This window comes from Rhinoderma darwinii, chromosome 1 (genome assembly GCF_050947455.1).
Source record: "Rhinoderma darwinii isolate aRhiDar2 chromosome 1, aRhiDar2.hap1, whole genome shotgun sequence".
Classification (NCBI taxonomy): domain Eukaryota; kingdom Metazoa; phylum Chordata; class Amphibia; order Anura; family Rhinodermatidae; genus Rhinoderma; species Rhinoderma darwinii.
In genome coordinates, this window is record NC_134687.1 from 291,606,364 (window position 1) to 291,624,739 (window position 18,376).

At 41.6% G+C, this 18,376-nt stretch overlaps 1 protein-coding gene across 4 annotated transcripts in view; it reads right to left on the minus strand.

The window, feature by feature from the left end:
* The window catches only part of SIN3B (SIN3 transcription regulator family member B), a 75,423-nt gene that overhangs the window by 3,657 nt on the left and 53,390 nt on the right, over positions 1-18,376 (minus strand). For 2 of the 4 annotated variants that reach the window (XM_075825317.1, XM_075825318.1), the window contains exons 18-20: positions 16,884-16,975; positions 16,525-16,729; positions 11,976-13,023 (exon numbers count right to left, since the gene is read on the minus strand). In XM_075825317.1, the coding sequence (XP_075681432.1) occupies positions 12,793-13,023; positions 16,525-16,729; positions 16,884-16,975 (528 nt within the window). In that variant the 3' untranslated portion in view covers positions 11,976-12,792. Of the gene's footprint in view, positions 1-11,975; positions 13,024-16,524; positions 16,730-16,883; positions 16,976-18,376 lie in introns of those variants that run through there. The other 2 variants (XM_075825319.1, XM_075825320.1) reach the window with 2 other exon arrangements.

Genomic DNA, 18,376 nt, shown 5'->3' on the forward strand with positions numbered 1-18,376 from the left:
TTTCACAGGAATTAAAGCAAAGTAGAGGTGAAATTTACAAATTTCATATTTTTCTGCAGAAATAAATTTTTAATACAATTTTTTTTATAACACAGAAGGTTTTACCAGAGAAATCCAACTCAATATTTGTTGCCCAGTTTCTGCAGTTTTAGGAAATATCCCACATGTGGCCGTAGCGTGCTACTGGAATGAAGCACCGGCCTCAGAAGCAAAGGAGCACCTAGTGGATTTTGGGGCCTTATTTTTGTTAGAATATATTTTAGGCACCATGTCAGGTTTGAAGGGCTCTTGCAGTGACAAAACAGTAAAAATCCCCCAAAAGTGACCCCATCTGGGAAACTAGACACCTCAAGGAAATTATCTAGGGGTGTAGTGAGCATTTTGACCGCACAGGTTTTTTACAGAAATTATTGGAAGTAGGCCGTGAAAATTAAAATCAACATTTCTTCAAAGAAAATGTAGGTTTACAGATTTTTTTTCTAATTTCCACAAGCACTAAAGGAGAAAAAGCACCGCAAAATTTGTAAAGCAATTTCTCCCGAGTAAAACAATACCTCACATGTGGTAAACAACGGTTGTTTAGAGACACGGCGTGGCTGAGAAGGGAAAGAGCGCTATTTGGCTTTTGGAGTTCACATTTAGCAGGAATGGTTTGCGGAGGCCATGTCACATTTACAAAGCCCCTGAGGGAACAAAACAGTGGAAACCCCCCACAAGTGACCCCATTTTGGAAACTACACCCATTGAGGAAATTATCTAGGGGTATAGTGAGCGTTTTGACGCAACAGTTTTTTTGCATAAATTATTGGAAGTAGGCCCTGAAAATGACAATCTAAATTTTTTCAAAGAAAATGTAGGTTTAGCTAATTTCCACAAGGACTGAAGGAGAAAAAGCACCGCAAAATTTGTAAAGCAATTTCTCCCGAGTAAAACAATACCCCACATGTGGTAATAAACGGTTGTTTGGAGACACGGCGTGGCCGAGAAGGAAAAGAGCGCTATTTGGCTTTTGGAGTTCACATTTAGCAGGAATGGTTTGCGGAGGCCATGTCACATTTACAAAGCCCCTGAGGGGACAAAACAGTGGAAACCCCCCACAAGTGACCCCATTTTGGAGACTACACCCATTGAGGAAATTATCTAGGGGTATAGTGAGCGATTTGACCCCACAGTTTTTTTGCAGAAATTATTGGAAGTAGTCCCTGAAAATAATAATCTAAATTTTTTCAAAAAAAATCTAGGTTTAGCTAATTTTTTCTCATTTCCAGAAGGACTGAAGGAGAAAAAGCACCACAAAATTTGTAAAGCAATTTCTCCCGAGTAAAACAATACCCCACATGTGGTAATAAACGGCTGTTTGGACACACGGCAGGGCTTAGAAGGGAAAGAGCACTATTTGGCTTTTTGAGATCACATTTAGCAGGAATGATTTGCGGAGGCCAGGTCACATTTGCAAAGCCCCTGAGGGGACAAAACAATGAAAACGCCCAAAAAGGGACTCCATTTAGGAAACTACACCTCTTGAGGAATTCATCTAGGGGTGTAGTGAGCATTTTGACCCCACAGATGTTTCATAGAATTTATTAGAATTATGCAGTGAAAATAAAAACAGTCCTTTTTCTTCAATAAGACGTAGCTTTAGTGCAAATTTTTTCATTTTCTCAACAAATAAAGGAAAAAAAGAACCCAACATTTGTAAAGCAATTTCTCCCGAGTACGGCAATACCCCATATGTGGTCATAAACTGCTGTTTGGGCAAACGGCAGGGCTCAGAAGGGAAGGACCGCCATTTGGAGGTGCAGATGTTGCTGGATTGGTTTCTGGGCGCCTGTGGGCCCAAAACAGTGGAAACCCCCCAGAAGTGACCCCATTTTGGAAACTACACCCCTCAATGCATTTACCAAGGGGTGTAGTAAGCATTTTAACCCTGCAGGTGTTTTGTAGAAATTAGTGTTCACTCGATGTTGCAGAGTGAAAATGGGATTTTTTTCCATAGATATGCCAATATGTGGTGCCCGGCTTGTGCCACCATAACAAGACAGCTCTCTAATTATTATGCGGTGTTTCCCAGTTTTAGAAACACCCTACATGTGGCCCTAATCTTTTGTCTGGACATATGACAGGGCTCAGAAGTGAAGAGTACCATGCGGAGTGGATGCCTAATTTGGCGATTTAGAAAGTATTGGTTCACAACTGCAGAGGCTCAGATGTGAAATAATAAAAAGAAACCCCTGATAAGTGACCCCCACTATGGAAACTGCACCCCTCAAGGCATTTATTAAGGGGTGTAGTGAGCATTTTCACCCCACAGGTCTTTTCCATAAATGAATGCGCTGCGGATGGTGCAAATTAAAAATTTATATTTTTCCCTAGATATGCCATTCAGTGGCAAATATGTCATGCCCAGCTTATGACGCTGGAGACACACACCCCAAAAATTGTTAAAAGGGTTCTCCCGGGTATGACGATGCCATATATGTTGAAGGAAACTGCTGTTTGGGGACGCTGTAGGGTTCAGAGCCGAGGGAGCACCATTTGGCTTTTGGAGAGCGGATTTTGCTTGGTACTATATTTGTTTGAGTATTGCTGTTGTTTTATAATGTGGGGGTCCATGTAAGCTGGGCGGAGTATATAATGGGCATAGTCAGGTGGTATAAAAAAAAAATAATAATAATCCATAGATGTGTGTTACGCTGTGAAGCAATCCTTTCCGCACAGGCCAGTGTCGCACTGATAAATGGTGTCATTTCTTATCCCCCTTTTGGTCCACACTCCGCACCTTTTGTAGTTTGGGGAATTTTGCTGGGAAAGTGTTGTCCCGGTATAATACAGGCACCGTCGCTTCCAGCGGATATGTTTGGGCTCTCCCCTTCCTGGTTCCCTAATTTTAGGTCCTTGATAAATCGCCTCTTGAAACAGAAGAAATGTTCCCCTCGGGCCGGCACAACTGCATATTTTTTTATTTCCTGACCTATTGGAGCCATAACTAATTTTATTTTTCATAGACGTAGCGGTATGAGGGCTGGTTTGTTGCGGGACGAGCTGTAGTTATTATTGGTACATGTGACTTTTTGATCACCTTTTATCCTATTTTTTGGGATGCCAGGTAAACAAAAAACCGCAATTCTGGCACAGCTTTTTTCGTTTTTTTTATACAGCGTTCACCATTCGTTATAAATTACATGTTAACTTTATTCTGTGGGTCAGTACGATTCCGGCGATACCTAATTTATAGCACTTTTTTATGTTTTACAACTTTTTGCACAATAAAATTACTTTTGTAAACAGAATGTATTTTTTCTGTCGCCAAGTTGTGAGAACCATAACTTTTTAATTTTTTTGTCGACGGAGGTGTATGAGGGCTTGTTTTTTGCGGGACGAGCTATAGTTTTTATAGGTACCATTTTTGGATACGACTTTTTGATCACTTTTTATTCTAATATTTGTAGGGCAAAGTGACCAAAAAACAGAAACTCTGGTAACGTTTTTTACGTTTTTTTTTTACGCTGTTCACCGCGTGCAATAAATATAATATAATATTTTGATACCTCAGGTCGTTACGATACCAAATACATATGGTTTATTATTATTTTTCAATAATAAAGGACTTGATAAGAGTAAAAGGGGGATTGTGTTTTATTTGATTACTTGAAACTTTTATTGTTTTCAAACTTTTATTTTTTGCACTTTTTTTACACTTTTCTTCAAGTCCCACTAGGGGACTTGAAGCTCCAATGGTCAGATTTTTTTTATTCTAATACATTGCACTACCTATGTAGTGCAATGTATTAGATCTGTCAGTCATTCACTGACAGCAAGCCGATTAGGCTTCGCCTCCCGGCGGGGCCTAAATCGGCTTCGGTAATGGCAGAGCAGGAGACCATTGTGTCTCCTGTTGCCATAACAGCAGTCGCCAGTCCCGATTGCCTCTCAGGGCTGGCGATCTGCTAGTAACCGCTACGATGCAGCAATCGCTTTCGATTGCTGCATCGAAGGGGTTAATGGCAGGGATCGGAGCTAGGTCCGGTTCCTGCCGTTACAGGTGGATGTCAGCTGTACAGTACAGCTGACTTCCACCGCTGATGACGCCGGATTAGCTCCTGACCCGGCGCCATCTTGCCGGCAGCTACGGAAGCCGATCAGGCTCCGCCTCCGGGCGGATCTTGACCGGCTTCGGTGCTAGGCAGACCGGGAGGCCAGTATTAGGCCTCCGGTTGCCATTGCATCCACCGGAACCCCGGCAATTTCATTGCTGGGGCTCCGATGAGCTGCAAACACCTTAAATGCAGCGATCGCGTTTGAGCGCTGCACTTAAGGGGTTAATGGCGGGAATCGAAGCTAATTTCGGTCCCCGCCGTTACAGTCGGATGTCAGCTGTAAGATACAGCTGAGATCCGACGATGATGGCACCGAGTCAGCTTCTGAGCCGGTGCCAAACATTTGACGTAAATGTACGGCATTTTGCGGGAAGTCAATGCTTTCCATGACGTACATTTACGTCAAATGTCGGGAAGGGGTTAAATAAAACCACTTTTTATTGAAAAATAATGGTTTTATTTTTACTGATTACGTTTTTTTAAATATATTTTCAAAAACGGACTGTTTTTAATTTATTTAAGTCCCACTAGTGGACATCACCATGTGATCTTCTGATCGCAGATATAATGCTTATGTATACTTAGTACACCAAAGCATTATTGCCTGTCAGTGTAAAACTGACAGGCAATCTATTAGGCCATGCTTCTGGCACGGCATAATAGGCATACAGCCAGGACAGGCCTGGGGGTCTTTGTTAGACACCCGGCTGCCATGGCAACCCGTTGGCGGCCTGACATCGCAATCGCCGATGGGTGACAGAGGGAGCTCCCTTCCTCTGTCAATAGATTTAAATGCTGCGGTCGCTATTGACTGCAGCATTTAATGGGTTAAACGGCTGAGATTGAAGTTATAGCCGGGCTCCTGCGGCGATCGTGCGGGCACTGCTTCTGAGCCCACACGATCTCTATCATGTGAGAATGTGCGAACAGGCTGCATTCCCTGACGTGCATGTACGTGAAAATGCTGGAAAGGGTTAAATGGGAAAAAAGTGGTTATTTTATTTTTACTGATACTATTTTTTTTCTTCATAAACTTTATTTAATCTTTTTTTTAGTCCTACTAGGGGACTTCACAAAGCGATTTTCTGATAGAAGATATAAATGATTTGATATACCAAATATATTTGGATGGGTATTACCCCCGTACAATTTATATATAATATATGTCGGAGTAACTCACACTAGGTGTACACCACCGATTGTCAATGTATGATTGAAGGAACAGGGGGAGTGGGAAAAGTAGTGTGTTTCATAGATATAAAAAATAAAAAATACTTTATTATTAAATTGTTATTAAAAACAATGTTGGATGTAATTTACGTTGCGCCAAAGTCCCCTAGATTGGCACAATATGACAAATTATGTCTAAATTAAATTGCTCCAATTCTGTAGTAGTATATTGATTTATATAGACGACTGACCTCTCAGTGTTGGTGAGAAAACAGTCAATTGCAAGCAAAAAATTATTATTAAGGTTCCTCCAACGGGCTGTAGATAAAGCCCAGCGATGGGGAAACCCCTACATCAATCTTGCTGCAATGGGTTCCATGTACATGCATATAACTGCATAGATTGCATGCACAAATATCCTGTGTGAGCAGACACGACACAGCAGAGTCGAAACTGCTGCGTGCCAGCAACTACACAGGAGTAGGAAAGGAACAAGCCACAACAAGTGTCAGCACTGTTGAATTGCCTAGATAGTGACCTGTGAATGATGTATCAGCAAATACTCTGCCCTGTCAGGCAGTCAATGACTTGCGAATCACAGCTTGTGTGTTATCATGTATGTGTATCTCGGCATAGCAGAGTTGAAACTGCTATGCTGTGACAGCTCTGCAAGGGGGAGTAACAGATCGGCCGTGCTCCCGGCTTTTGTTGACGCGCGTTTCGCCGGTACTTCCGGCTTCTTCCAGGGGTGGTGACCGCCGGAATCAGAGGCCAGATATGCAAAAAAAATTCCTGATTGACAGGAATGGTGACCAATCCAAACAGTTTAGGAGTGGAGACAAAGTAACAGTGCAACATGATACTTCCGTTTAGTTCCAGGATTGTATCCATGTTAGAATAACATTGCCCAAGCTCAAACCTATCTAGTTGTAACAAGAAGCTAAGTTAGAAGTTAGATCCAGACACTATAATATATAATTAGAGTACACACAGTGTTATACTGCAGGATCGATAGTTTGAATGTGAATATAATAACGATGTGACAGAAAAGGTGGAAGGGAGAAAAGGGGAAAGGGAAATGCATGACAAAAATCATCACCATAAGCCATCCCTGGATAATGCCAGAACATATTGTATAAATATAGTCCATTAGTCATTTTATTGATGACAAAAACAGTACTAAAAAGATCAATCTCAATCACTCATAACCATGGGTGAGACGAGAAAATCAATGAGTTTCAAAAAGAGACTACTGTCAATGGGTATAACCATATCGGGTAAGGATAAACTCATAGATCCATAGTACTGAACTATGTTAATAATTCGGTATGTATCCCAAGGTACAAATTATGGGTATAAAGCTCAGTAGGTTCATAATTAAATAATTAAAGATCTTCCTTATCAGAGATCCTAGATAGTTCCGGATTCAAAGGAAGCAACCAAAGTTGAAATTTTCGTTTAAACCAAATGGTTTAACGGAATTCATACGGAATATCCACTCGCTTTCTCTCTTCAATAGGACCTCATCGAGGTTGCCCCCTCTAATACCCATATTGAGTTTGCAAATGGCCCAACCTTTCAAGGTCTGCCATTCCAGATTGTGTCTCTTTTTAAAATGTTTGGCAATTGGAGTGGGTGTGAATATTTTATTTTGGAATTTGCATTCTCTCTCAGTTTTGTCATAATTTACGATTGTCCTGATATGTTCTCCCATACGTATTTTGAGTGCTCTGATCGTTTTACCCACATACCTCAAGCCGCAGGGGCACTCCAAACAATACACGACTCCTTCAGAGCCACAATTCATATGTTCTTTGATCTTATACAGTACTCCAAAACCATCAGTGAACTGCTTGGTTGTGGTCAAAATTCTACACGCCTTGCATAGCTTGCAAGGGAAAAACCCTGCATTTTGGACCCTCCTGTTACCTTCACCCCGCGTGAAATGGCTTGCAACCAGAAGATTCGAAATACTGGTTCCTTTGCGATACCCTGAAAGGGCCCTCTCTCCCAAAATTGTGTTAAGATTAGGGTCAGATTTAAGTACATGCCAATGTTTGTTTATGATCTGCATCATACTGTCCCAGTCTGCATGGTAGTCTGTGATGAATCTAGGCTGTGTTTGAAATTCACAAGTTGTGACAGCTTTCACAGATTGTGTCTTTTTAGAAGTGAGCAATTCTTCACGGTTAGTTCTTAATGCTATGTTATAGGCCTCCTTGATGTTACGATTAGAATAGTGTCTCGCCTGCAGCCTAGGCTTCAATTCAACTGCTCGTTTTTTGAAGTTGATAAAGGTTGAGCAATTGCGTCTCAATCTCAAAAATTCCCCCTTTGGTATTGCCCTGATTGTGTTTTTTTGAGTGTGCACTTTCAGCAGCTAATAGGCTGTTGGTGGCAGTCACCTTTCTGTGAAGATCCGTATGTAGATTCCTCTCTGAATCTGTGTAAATGAGGACATCCAAAAACGGAATCAACTGCTGATTATAGTCAAGGGTCAACTTCAGATTAAATTCATTGTCATTCAATTTATCAATGAAATTTTCCAAATCCAGAACGGAACCCCCCCATATGACGAATATGTCGTCAATGAAACGCCTCCAAAGACAGACACTATCCGTCAGGATTTTTAGCTCATCACAAAAAACAATTGCCTCTTCCCACCAACCAAGATAGATGTTAGCGAATGTAGGGGCCACAGCTGCTCCCATCGCCGTGCCCCTAATCTGCAGGTAAAACCGCCCATCAAATATAAAATAGTTCCGTGTGAGGATAAATCTCAATGCTTGAAGAATAAAGTCCTTCCTCACAGGGTTCAGACTCAAGTCTCTAGATAGATAGTAGTCTACCACTAAACAACCTCTAGAGTGATTAATGCTGGTATAAAGGCTTTCCACGTCACAGGTTACTAAAATTTCATCTTGGTTGAGACTGATTCCATCCAATTCTTTAAGTATTTGCATAGTGTCTCTGGTGTGGGAAGGTAAGTTGGACACAATATCACGGAGTTCATTATCAAGCCACTTGTTGCACTTTTCCGTGAGATTTCCCACACCAGAGACAATAGGCCTACCTGGAGGGTTCACAAGATTTTTGTGAACCTTGGGGAGCATATAGAAGGTGGAAACCCTAGGATCCTTGATGGAGAGAAAGCTTTTTTCATTGGGAGTGATCGCTCCCACTGTGAGAGCTTCTGAAATCATTAAATTATATTCACTCAAGAATTGAGCTGTCGGATCCCCCCATAATGGTTTGTAGCACTGTTTGTCAAGTAACTGCCTCTTTGCTTCACGTATATATTGATCCTTAGGCCAGATAACAATATTACCCCCCTTGTCCGATTGTTTAAGGACAACGTCATGCCACAATCGGAGTTGCTGTAATGCATGACGTTCCTCTTCAGTGATGTTATTCTCTATTCTATGATATGGGAGTGACAATATGTCTTGACTCACCAAGTCTAGAAAAACTTTCACCGCTGGACAAGTGTCCATAGGAGGCATAGTGATTGATTTTGCTTTAAGATGTTTTCTGCTCTGAGGTTCTGACATGTGTACATCTCCATCGGTCATATTGTCCGATAACAGTGCTTCAAGATCTCTCAAGGTTGCTGCCTCCTGTCCTGTAAAGTCCAGTGAATCTGGAAAATATGGTGTCAGTTCTTCTGCAGGGTTACTGGGGTAAGTATCTCTTGCTGAAAATATCTTTTTATATATCAATTTCCTACCAAAAAGGTGCAAGTCTTTGATCACTGTAAATTTATTAAGACGCGTCGTGAGACAAAAATTAAGACCCTTCTGCAGGACTTGTGTTTGTGTGTCAGTAAGGGAATGTTGCGATAAGTTGATCACTCTCATGGAATCTCCCAGAGAATTGGTCATTTGTGAGGTCATCTTCTCTGTTGATCTTTTCTCTTCCCTTTCCCTCTCTGGGACCCTCTGAAGCCCCATCTCCCTCTGTCCCGTAAAAAAGGGACTTCCGGGACGGTATTGTAATCAGTCCTTGAGGCTGAGTGTCTCCTCGGGGAATTTGCCTGACCTTTGTCCTGGTCAAAATTTCTGATTTCTGTATCTGACCCAGAGGCCGATCTGTTACTCCCCCTTGCAGAGCTGTCACAGCATAGCAGTTTCAACTCTGCTATGCCGAGATACACATACATGATAACACACAAGCTGTGATTCGCAAGTCATTGACTTCCTGACAGGGCAGAGTATTTGCTGATACATCATTCACAGGTCACTATCTAGGCAATTCAACAGTGCTGTCACTTGTTGTGGCTTGTTCCTTTCCTACTCCTGTGTAGTTGCTGGCACGCAGCAGTTTCGACTCTGCTGTGTCGTGTCTGCTCACACAGGATATTTGTGCATGCAATCTATGCAGTTATATGCATGTACATGGAACCCATTGCAGCAAGATTGATGTAGGGGTTTCCCCATCGCTGGGCTTTATCTACAGCCCGTTGGGGGAACCTTAATAATAATTTTTTGCTTGCAATTGACTGTTTTCTCACCAACACTGAGAGGTCAGTCGTCTATATAAATCAATATACTACTACAGAATTGGAGCAATTTAATTTAGACATAAATTGTCATATTGTGCCAATCTAGGGGACTTTGGCGCAACGTAAATTACATCCAAACATTGTTTTTAATAACAATTTAATAATAAAGTATTTTTTATATCTATGAAACACACTACTTTTGGTATACCAAACAATTATTGCCTGTCCGTGTAAAACTGACAGGCAATCTATTTGGCCATGCCTCAAGCATGGCCTAATAGGCAATTACTGATGCCAAGACCTGGGGGCCTTTATTAGGATCCCGGATGCCATGGTAAACCATCGGCACCCCACGATCGGGTCGCGGGTGTGCCAATGTGGTGACAGAGGGAGCTCCCTGTTTCAAACCCCTTAGATGCCATGGTCGCAATTGATCACAGAATCGAAGGGGGTTAAACTTCCGGAATCGGAGTGCCCTTTGATTCCGGCAGTTGCGGCGTGAGCCAGGCTGTGTATAAAAGCCGTGCTCCTGTCGCTGATCTCGTGGGTACAGTGCCAGTACCCACGAGATACGAGTGACGGCTATATCCATCTTGATGTGGGAACTAGCACCCGCTTGTGACGGATATATCAGTCGCTTGTTGTTTAGGGGTTAAACAAACTCATCCTTGCAGTCAGTCACAAAAACAAGCCTATAACTTGTTTCACTATTGCCACATGCAGGGAGCCAGCAATCAATGAGGCTGAAACTCACTGCTGTGTGCTAGAGTGGATACAATGTTTAAACCACAAGGGGCACAAATGTCTACAATTCAAGTTACATAATACAATGTTGCAGTGATTTTACATTTTTGACTGAAGTTTTCCTTTAACCCCTTAATGACCAGCCTATTTTAAACCTTAATGACCAAGCTATTTTTTACGTTTTTCAATCGTCGCATTCCAAGAGCTATAACCTTTTTATTTTTGCGTCGACATAGCTGTATAAGGTCTTGTTTTTTTGCGGGACAAGTTGTATTTTTTAATAGCACCATTTTTTGGGACATTATTTATTGATTAACTTATTAACTTTTATTTGGGGGGGAAATAGAAAAAAACCTGAAATTTCGCCACCCTTTTTCGCATCTTAAAACGACGCCGTTTACCGTGTGGTATAAATAACACAATAACTTTATTCAGCGGGTTGTTACGATTGCAACGATACCAAATTTGTATAGTTTTTGTATATTTTACTACTTCTACACAGTAAAAACGCTTTTTTTTTCAAAATTTGTTTGTTTTTGTGTCTCCATATTTGAAGAGCCGTAACGTTTTTATTTTTTCGCCGATGCGGTTGTATAAGGGCTTTTTTTTGCGGGAAGACTTGTAGTTTTTATTGGTACCATTTTTGGAGTAGATGCGACTTTTTGATCACTTTTTATCAAATTTTTTTAAAGTCAGGATTCACAGAAAACAGCAATTTTTCCATAGTTTTTTTATTAAATTTTTTACGGCGTTCACCGTGCGGGTTAAATAATGTAATAGCTTTATAGTCGGGGTCGTTACGGACGCGGCGATACCAAATATGTGTAACTTTTTAACTTTATTTTGTTTTTTTAATAGTAAAGCATTTTGTAAGGGGAAAAGCTGGGTTTTTCATTTTTTTCCACATTTTTTTTAAAATTAACTTTATTAAACTTTTTTTTTACTAGTCCCACTAGGGGACTATAATATGCGATTCTGCGATCGCTATTATAATACACTGCAATACTTTTGTATTGCAGTGTATTACTGCCTGTCCGTTTAAAACGGACAGGCATCTGCTAGGTCATGCCTGCGGCATGATCTAGCAGGCATTCACTCCAGGCAGACCTGGGGGCCTTTATTAGGCCCCTGGCTGCCATTGGAGACACAGACACTCGGCGATCGTATCGCCGGGTGTCGGTGGGATGAGAGGGAGCTCCCTCTCTCCAAAACCACTCAGAGGGGTTAAACGGGTGAGATCGATACTAATATCGATCTCACCCGGCAGAGCAGGGACGCGCCTCTGGCAGCTGAGAGCAGGGAGATTTGACAGCTCCCTGCTCTGTTTACTTATTCCGATGCCGCGACGTAAAAAGTCTATGTCATCGGAATAAGGCCCGTTAGTGACCGACGTAAAAAGACTATGGGCCGGTCACTAACGGGTTAATACAAGTATACAATGTATTAACCACACATGTTCAATGTTAATTTTACAGCACTTTAATTATTTTAAACATTATATAGGGTCAGTATAGACAAAAATAATAATAATAATAATATTTACGGTTTTATTGAATACTTTTATAATCAAACCCTTTCACAAACCCTCATTTTCAGAATTACAGAGACCGAAATACTGTGTTTAGGTAGTGCCAGATAAAGGCAAAAGGTTTATGGGTAACAGGGTAATACAAGTTCATATTCTAGATCATTCCAAGTGCTTAATCTTCATGTAGCACAGTAAATGTTTTCATTTTGTTGATTTCTTGCGCTTTTTAGTAAGGGATCCCCAGTTTTCTTTAGCTTCGTTATTAAATAAAATGAAGAAACACAAGAGGCAGTATTAAAATGCTTTAGGTGGTACCACCATATGAAATTGAAATCTAACGTATGGAACCAATTTAGAAAATTACCGTACCAAACACCAATCCAATTTAATTTCGGTCATTTCAACAAAAATTTCACTGGTCTCCAAGCAACACTTTGGATTGCAATAGGAATGGCCAGTCCCAGAACTTCTTGCCATCAATGGCTCATAAATTGATCAATAACTGTAGAAAAGCCAAATGTAATTGTCCTAACAGTAAAGTTACGGGTTTGGTGGTCCTCTTCACCCCATATTTGGTAATAATGGGGCAGCGTGTGAAGGTCATTTAAAGTGTCCAAAGCACAAACTGAAAAATAATGGCACTGGTTTTAAATGTCTTTTAGTGTCAAACACCCCTTTAAGAACAGCAAAAAACAAGCCCTGTAAAAAAGTTTCTCAGCAGCAAATGCAGACAGGGGATATGTGTACCTATGTCAGGGAGAGGACGGTCTGCGTGTGTACTGCACTCTGTATCTGGTGACAGTCATGCCATGAACCTCAGAGACTTCACAGACAGTCTTGCAAGGAACCATCTCCTCATCTTCTTCTCCAGTCAACCAGTCCTGCACCAGTTCAGCTGCTCTGGGACTGACGTTCTCTTGTAGCCAACTGTTATGCCAAGCTGCAAACTTCTCATGATGCTTCTGGAATACCATCGGTTGGAACTACACAGGAAGGAACAAACATTTTCAGTTAGTAACTTGTAGTACCAGGAATAAAAGGGAATATGTAATTTTGACGCGTTTCGCCACAAACTTTTTTTTTTTCTACAAAGGCAGGCAGGCAGATGCAGGTAGCATCAGAGAGTAATTTACTGCTGGCTCTTGAGTTCTCTCTGATGTTTGTGAAGTGCATCTGTGTAAATCAGATAAAAGACAAGAGCCAGCCACACTTCAGCTCTGCAATCCTGCAGTATATATGTGCTGGTTGCAATAGATACTAGTTGTTTTCTACAATGTCCTAGCACCAATAAGATGACATCCCAGTCTCCAACGATATGAAAACCTTTGTCATTCCAGTGCAGTTCTAATGAAACACAATAGTTGCAAATCTGTACGGACGGAAATTACATGATTGTGAAACTTTCAGAGCCTTTTCTTTAAAAATGAACACACAGGGAAGATGTGCTAAACCAGAGACAACACTGTGTAAGACTAGTACATGACAAGGCAGTCAAATTTTACACCAGACACAGTGTTTGGATAGCGGCAAACCAGTTATGACAGGGAATAGAGAGAAGTAGATTATTTATTCATCTCATAAAAAGAAAATACTGTCCTACATACGGGCAGCATGTTATAGAGCAGAAGATGAGCAGATTGATGTTATAGTGTTGTGGGAAAATATTCAGTATCATTTATGGATTTGGGCAGATGAATCCTCCTCATAGGTAGACGTGGGTTGATCCCAGAGGTGTTTCTAAAGGGAACTGGTGAACATTCTACGACTGCTTTAATAATACAGGAGAAAGTAACCAAAACCAAGTGGTATTCACATCCAGCTATAGAAAAGTAAATCACATTTTAGTAGAACAATGATTAAAAACACACAACAAAATAGCAATCCACGATAAGATAACATTTAAGGTGTACAAAAAAAACAAAAATTCAAAATACAGCATGAACGTTCAGCAGACGGGCTGACATCATACCCTGCCCCAGGCGCATCACTAGCAAAGAGATCTACTTCCTCAGGGGTCCATCAAACTTTCCTATAGCTGGATGTGCATGCCTCCAGTTTTTGCCCTGTTTTTGGTTACATTCTGCTCTATTGCATCATAGGGCAAAGGCTTTGCTCTACTGTGCCTGCTGGTATTTGGGTGCATACTTGAACAATACCACCGATCTATTCTCCCAATCCCACATGAAAAAATAATTTAAAAAAACCAGGAGAGGACCTTTAACCCGTTAGTGACCGCCAATACGCCTTTTAACGGCGGCCACTTAACAGGCTTTATTCTGATGCATAAGCCTTTTTACGGCGCTGCATCAGAATAAAGTAAACAGAGCAGGGAGCTGTCAAATCTCCCTACTCTCAGCTGCCAGCGTCCCTGCTCGACCGGACGCAACGCATCTCAGTGGTTTTTGGAGAGAGGGAGCTCCCTCTCATCCCACTGACACCCGGCGATAAGATAGCCGAGTGTCTGTGTCTCCAATGCCAGCCGGGGGCCTAATAAAGGCCCCCAGGTCTGCCTGTAGCGAATGCCTGCTAGATCATGCCGCAGGCATGTTAAACGGACAGGCAGTAATATACTGCAATACAGAAGAATTGCAGTGTATTATAATAGCGATCGGAGATAGTGGGATTAGTAAAAAGTTTAATAAAGTTAATTTAAAAAAAAAAGTGAAACAAAAATGAAAAACCCACTTTTTCCCCTTACAAAATACTTTAGTATTAAAAAAACAAAATAAAGTAAAAAAAGTACACATATTTGGTATCGCTGCGTCCGTAACGACCCCGACTATAAAGCTATTACATTACTTAACACGCAGGGTGAATGCCGTAAATTTTTTTAATAAAAAACAACGAAAAAATTGCGGTTTTCTGTGAATCCTGACTTTAAAAAAAATGTGATTCAAATGTGATTAAAAAGTGATCAAAAAGTCACATCTACTCCAAAATGGTCCCAATGAAAACTACAAGTCTTCCCGCAAAAAAAAAGCCCTTATACAACCGCATCGGCGAAAAAATAAAAACGTTACGGCTCTTCAAATATGGAGACATAAAAACAAATAATTTTGAAAAAAAAAACGTTTTTACTGTGTAAGTAGTAAAACATACAAACTCTATACAAATTTGGTATCGTTGAAATCGTAACAACCCGCTGAATAAAGTTATTGTGTTATTTATACCACACGGTATACGGCGTAGATTTAGGACGCAAAAAAGTGGCGAAAATACCGATTTTTTTCTATTCCCCCCCCAAAAAAAGTTAATCAATAAATAATATGTACCTCAAAACGGTGCTATTAAAAAACACATACAGCTATGTTGACGCAAAAATAAAAAGGTTATAGCTCTTGGAATGCGACGATGGAAAAACGTAAAAAATAGCTTGGTCATTAAGGTCTAAAATAGGCGGGTCATTAAGGGGTTAATAAAACAAAAGAGGAATGGCTCACGGCCTTCTAAAAGGTATAAAAAAAAAAAACAGAAGCTCCAACTGTACCAATCACTTGGAAGCATAGTATACAGTTATTTTACCATGGTATTTTACCCCCTATAAGGCCCTCTTATTTATGCAGATTTTGATGCGGAAACCTCGTTGCAATCCACGCCAAAAAACAGCCGAAACGATTGGGGGTTAGACTTTTTCCGCAGTGGCTTTTAACCACTCGCTGTAAAAAAAAGCGGCATGCTCTTTCTTGCAGCGGTTATGCATCTGACCTGCCAATAAAATCAATGTGAGGCAGAGAAAGTGTTTTTCGCAGCGTTTCTTGCCTGCGACACTCAATGGCTGCAGGCAAAAAATGCCACGATACTTTGATGGAAAAATAATAAATAAAATAAATGTTTGGTTCTCGGAATATGATAAAATGTAAAAAAAATAAAACAAAATCCTGCGGTCCGTCCTGAAGGTGTTAAACTCTGTATGAGCGTTTGTGCCTAGAACGGTTTAGTTCAAGCGAGTGAGACAGAGTTGCAGTACCAGGCACAGCCACAGCCGCATGTATGGGACCGTGTCTGTGCAAACAATGAAGGGGATGTGGATGTCATTCAACCGATTGTCAGGGGTGCCGGTGATAGGACCCCCACCAATGAAACATTGATAGACTGTCTAAAGGCTCTATTAGACGGAGCGATTATTGTATGGAGTTTAGTATAATCGTTCGTATGGAAGAGATAATCGCCATGGGTTCCCCCGGAACAGCCACACCCCCTCGTCTGAATCAGAAATCTTCAAGTCGTTCGCAGTTCACCTCATAGGTGTGGGCAAACGTGCAACGATCGCAGTAACGACTGAACAGCGAAAATCTTTAGCAACTACGTGTAATAGACCGTCTCTTGAACGCAAATGACTCGCTAAATCATCACTCAATCATGAAAGAATATCGGCATGTCTAATAGGAACTTTAGTCCTGGAAAATCCCGTTAATAAACACTTTACTGTCCTTGTGCCCTTTAGACAACAAAAATAGAATTGTGGGTTTTCCCAGTTTGCTTACCTCTTTGGCTCTAGTCAGTGTTCCCCAGCGATACATATAATCTTCAGAGTTAACTATAAACATCATCTTGTGATTATTGAGTCTAAAGCGGCAATCCATATTGCTGGCACTTTCCACTCCCATTAGTCTTTTCCATGAGCTTTTCACCTCATCCTTCATCATTCGCATTGTCCTGCATTGCCATCTTTGGAAATGTCTGATATTTCTGTGGAGCAGGACAATTCAATAATGACAATGCTTACTCTATGTAGTAAAACAACCCCAGTCACTCCCCTCCCCCAGTGCCATGGAGAGGCAAACAGTTCTTCTCTTACAGTCATTTGTCCAATAAACACATGTAGCAGTCAGACATAGCTTACCGTGTTAAAAGCACTGGCTTCAGCAAAAATCCTTCACTCTGGCTGTTTTGTTCACCTACATTGATGAATTGTTCAACGTAACTGGACAAGTGCTGAGAAGGATACAAAGAAGAGAGTATGACAAAACAAAAAACACACAAATAAGGAGCAGGAATTCTAAAAAAAGTGATCAGCATTGAGGCAAAGGATCACCTGTATAGACCAACTCCATATATACATTTAACAGGAGCGGGGAAATAAAATTCTGCTAATGGTATCTGCATTCCAAAAATGGAGAGTGAAGGGTTATGATGAGCGCACAGCCATCAACAGCCTTTCTGCTCTCTCCATTGAGGGATTTTACATTTCTCCCTGGCTATTTGCCTCTATTACATGAATTGTAAAGAGAGAGATTTAGGTAATAGCTATATATTGGGGTTAGGGCTGGGCAATTAATCTGATTAATTCGGCCTCAAGGCCTCTGAGGATTCCTTTAACAGAATTGTTGAATCGATGCTCTAGTGGCGCCGTCGCTCTGTGCTGCAGGAGGAAGCTCCGTCTTGCCACCTGGCTGGTCTGCCCCATCTGAGAAGCAGGGCCCCGTTCTCCCCATCCGCTCCCCGATTTGTCCCTGCTTCCTCACGGAACTGCGGTTCGGTACTGAACAAAATGATACTGTACGGAAAAGCAGTTCCGTGAGGAAGCAGGGACTCCTAGTATAGTGCCACACTGCCCTGTAGATAGCGCCACTGTAACTTCCTCTAGGGGCGGAATCCCAGGCCAAAACATTGCAGATGCACTGGCTGGGGATTCCGCTTCTAGAGGGAGTCCCTGACGTCTCTGTCCATATATGGACAGTGACGTCAGGGGCTCCCTCTAAGAGCAGAATCCCCGACCAGAGCGTAGGCAACCTTTGGCCAGGGATTCCACTCCAGGAGGAGCCCCTGTAAATTAATGGACAGTGACTTCAGGGGCTCTCTCTAGAAGCGGAGTCCCCGGCCAGAGCATCGCAAGATCTCTGGCCGAGGACTCCTGTTTTGGGAAAGCCCTTGACGTCACTGTGCATATATGGACAGTGACGTCAGGGGCTACTCATGGAGTGGAACCCCTGGCCAGAGCGTTGCCGATGCTTTGCTTTTGCAGGGTATTCCGCTCTTAGAGTTAGTCCTTGACGTCACGGTCCACATATGGACAGAGACGTCAGGGATTACCTCTAGGAGCGGAATTCCTGGCCAGAGCGTAGACTGGGGGTTCTGCTACAAGAGGTAGTACACAGTGAGCACTGTGGCATTATGTACAGGGGCCATCGTGGTGTTTTCAGAGGACTGGGACAAAAGAAAACCTGACAAATAAAATCCATCCAACAGCCATTAAAAATAGACAGATGGACTTGAAATGGATGCAAATTTGGAGACACACTGATGCAAAACGGCCATGAACAACTGACAGTTGATTAGTATTTAATGGCCATTTTCACTGTAGTGTAGTCTAAATGATGCGAGGAGTCCAGTTCA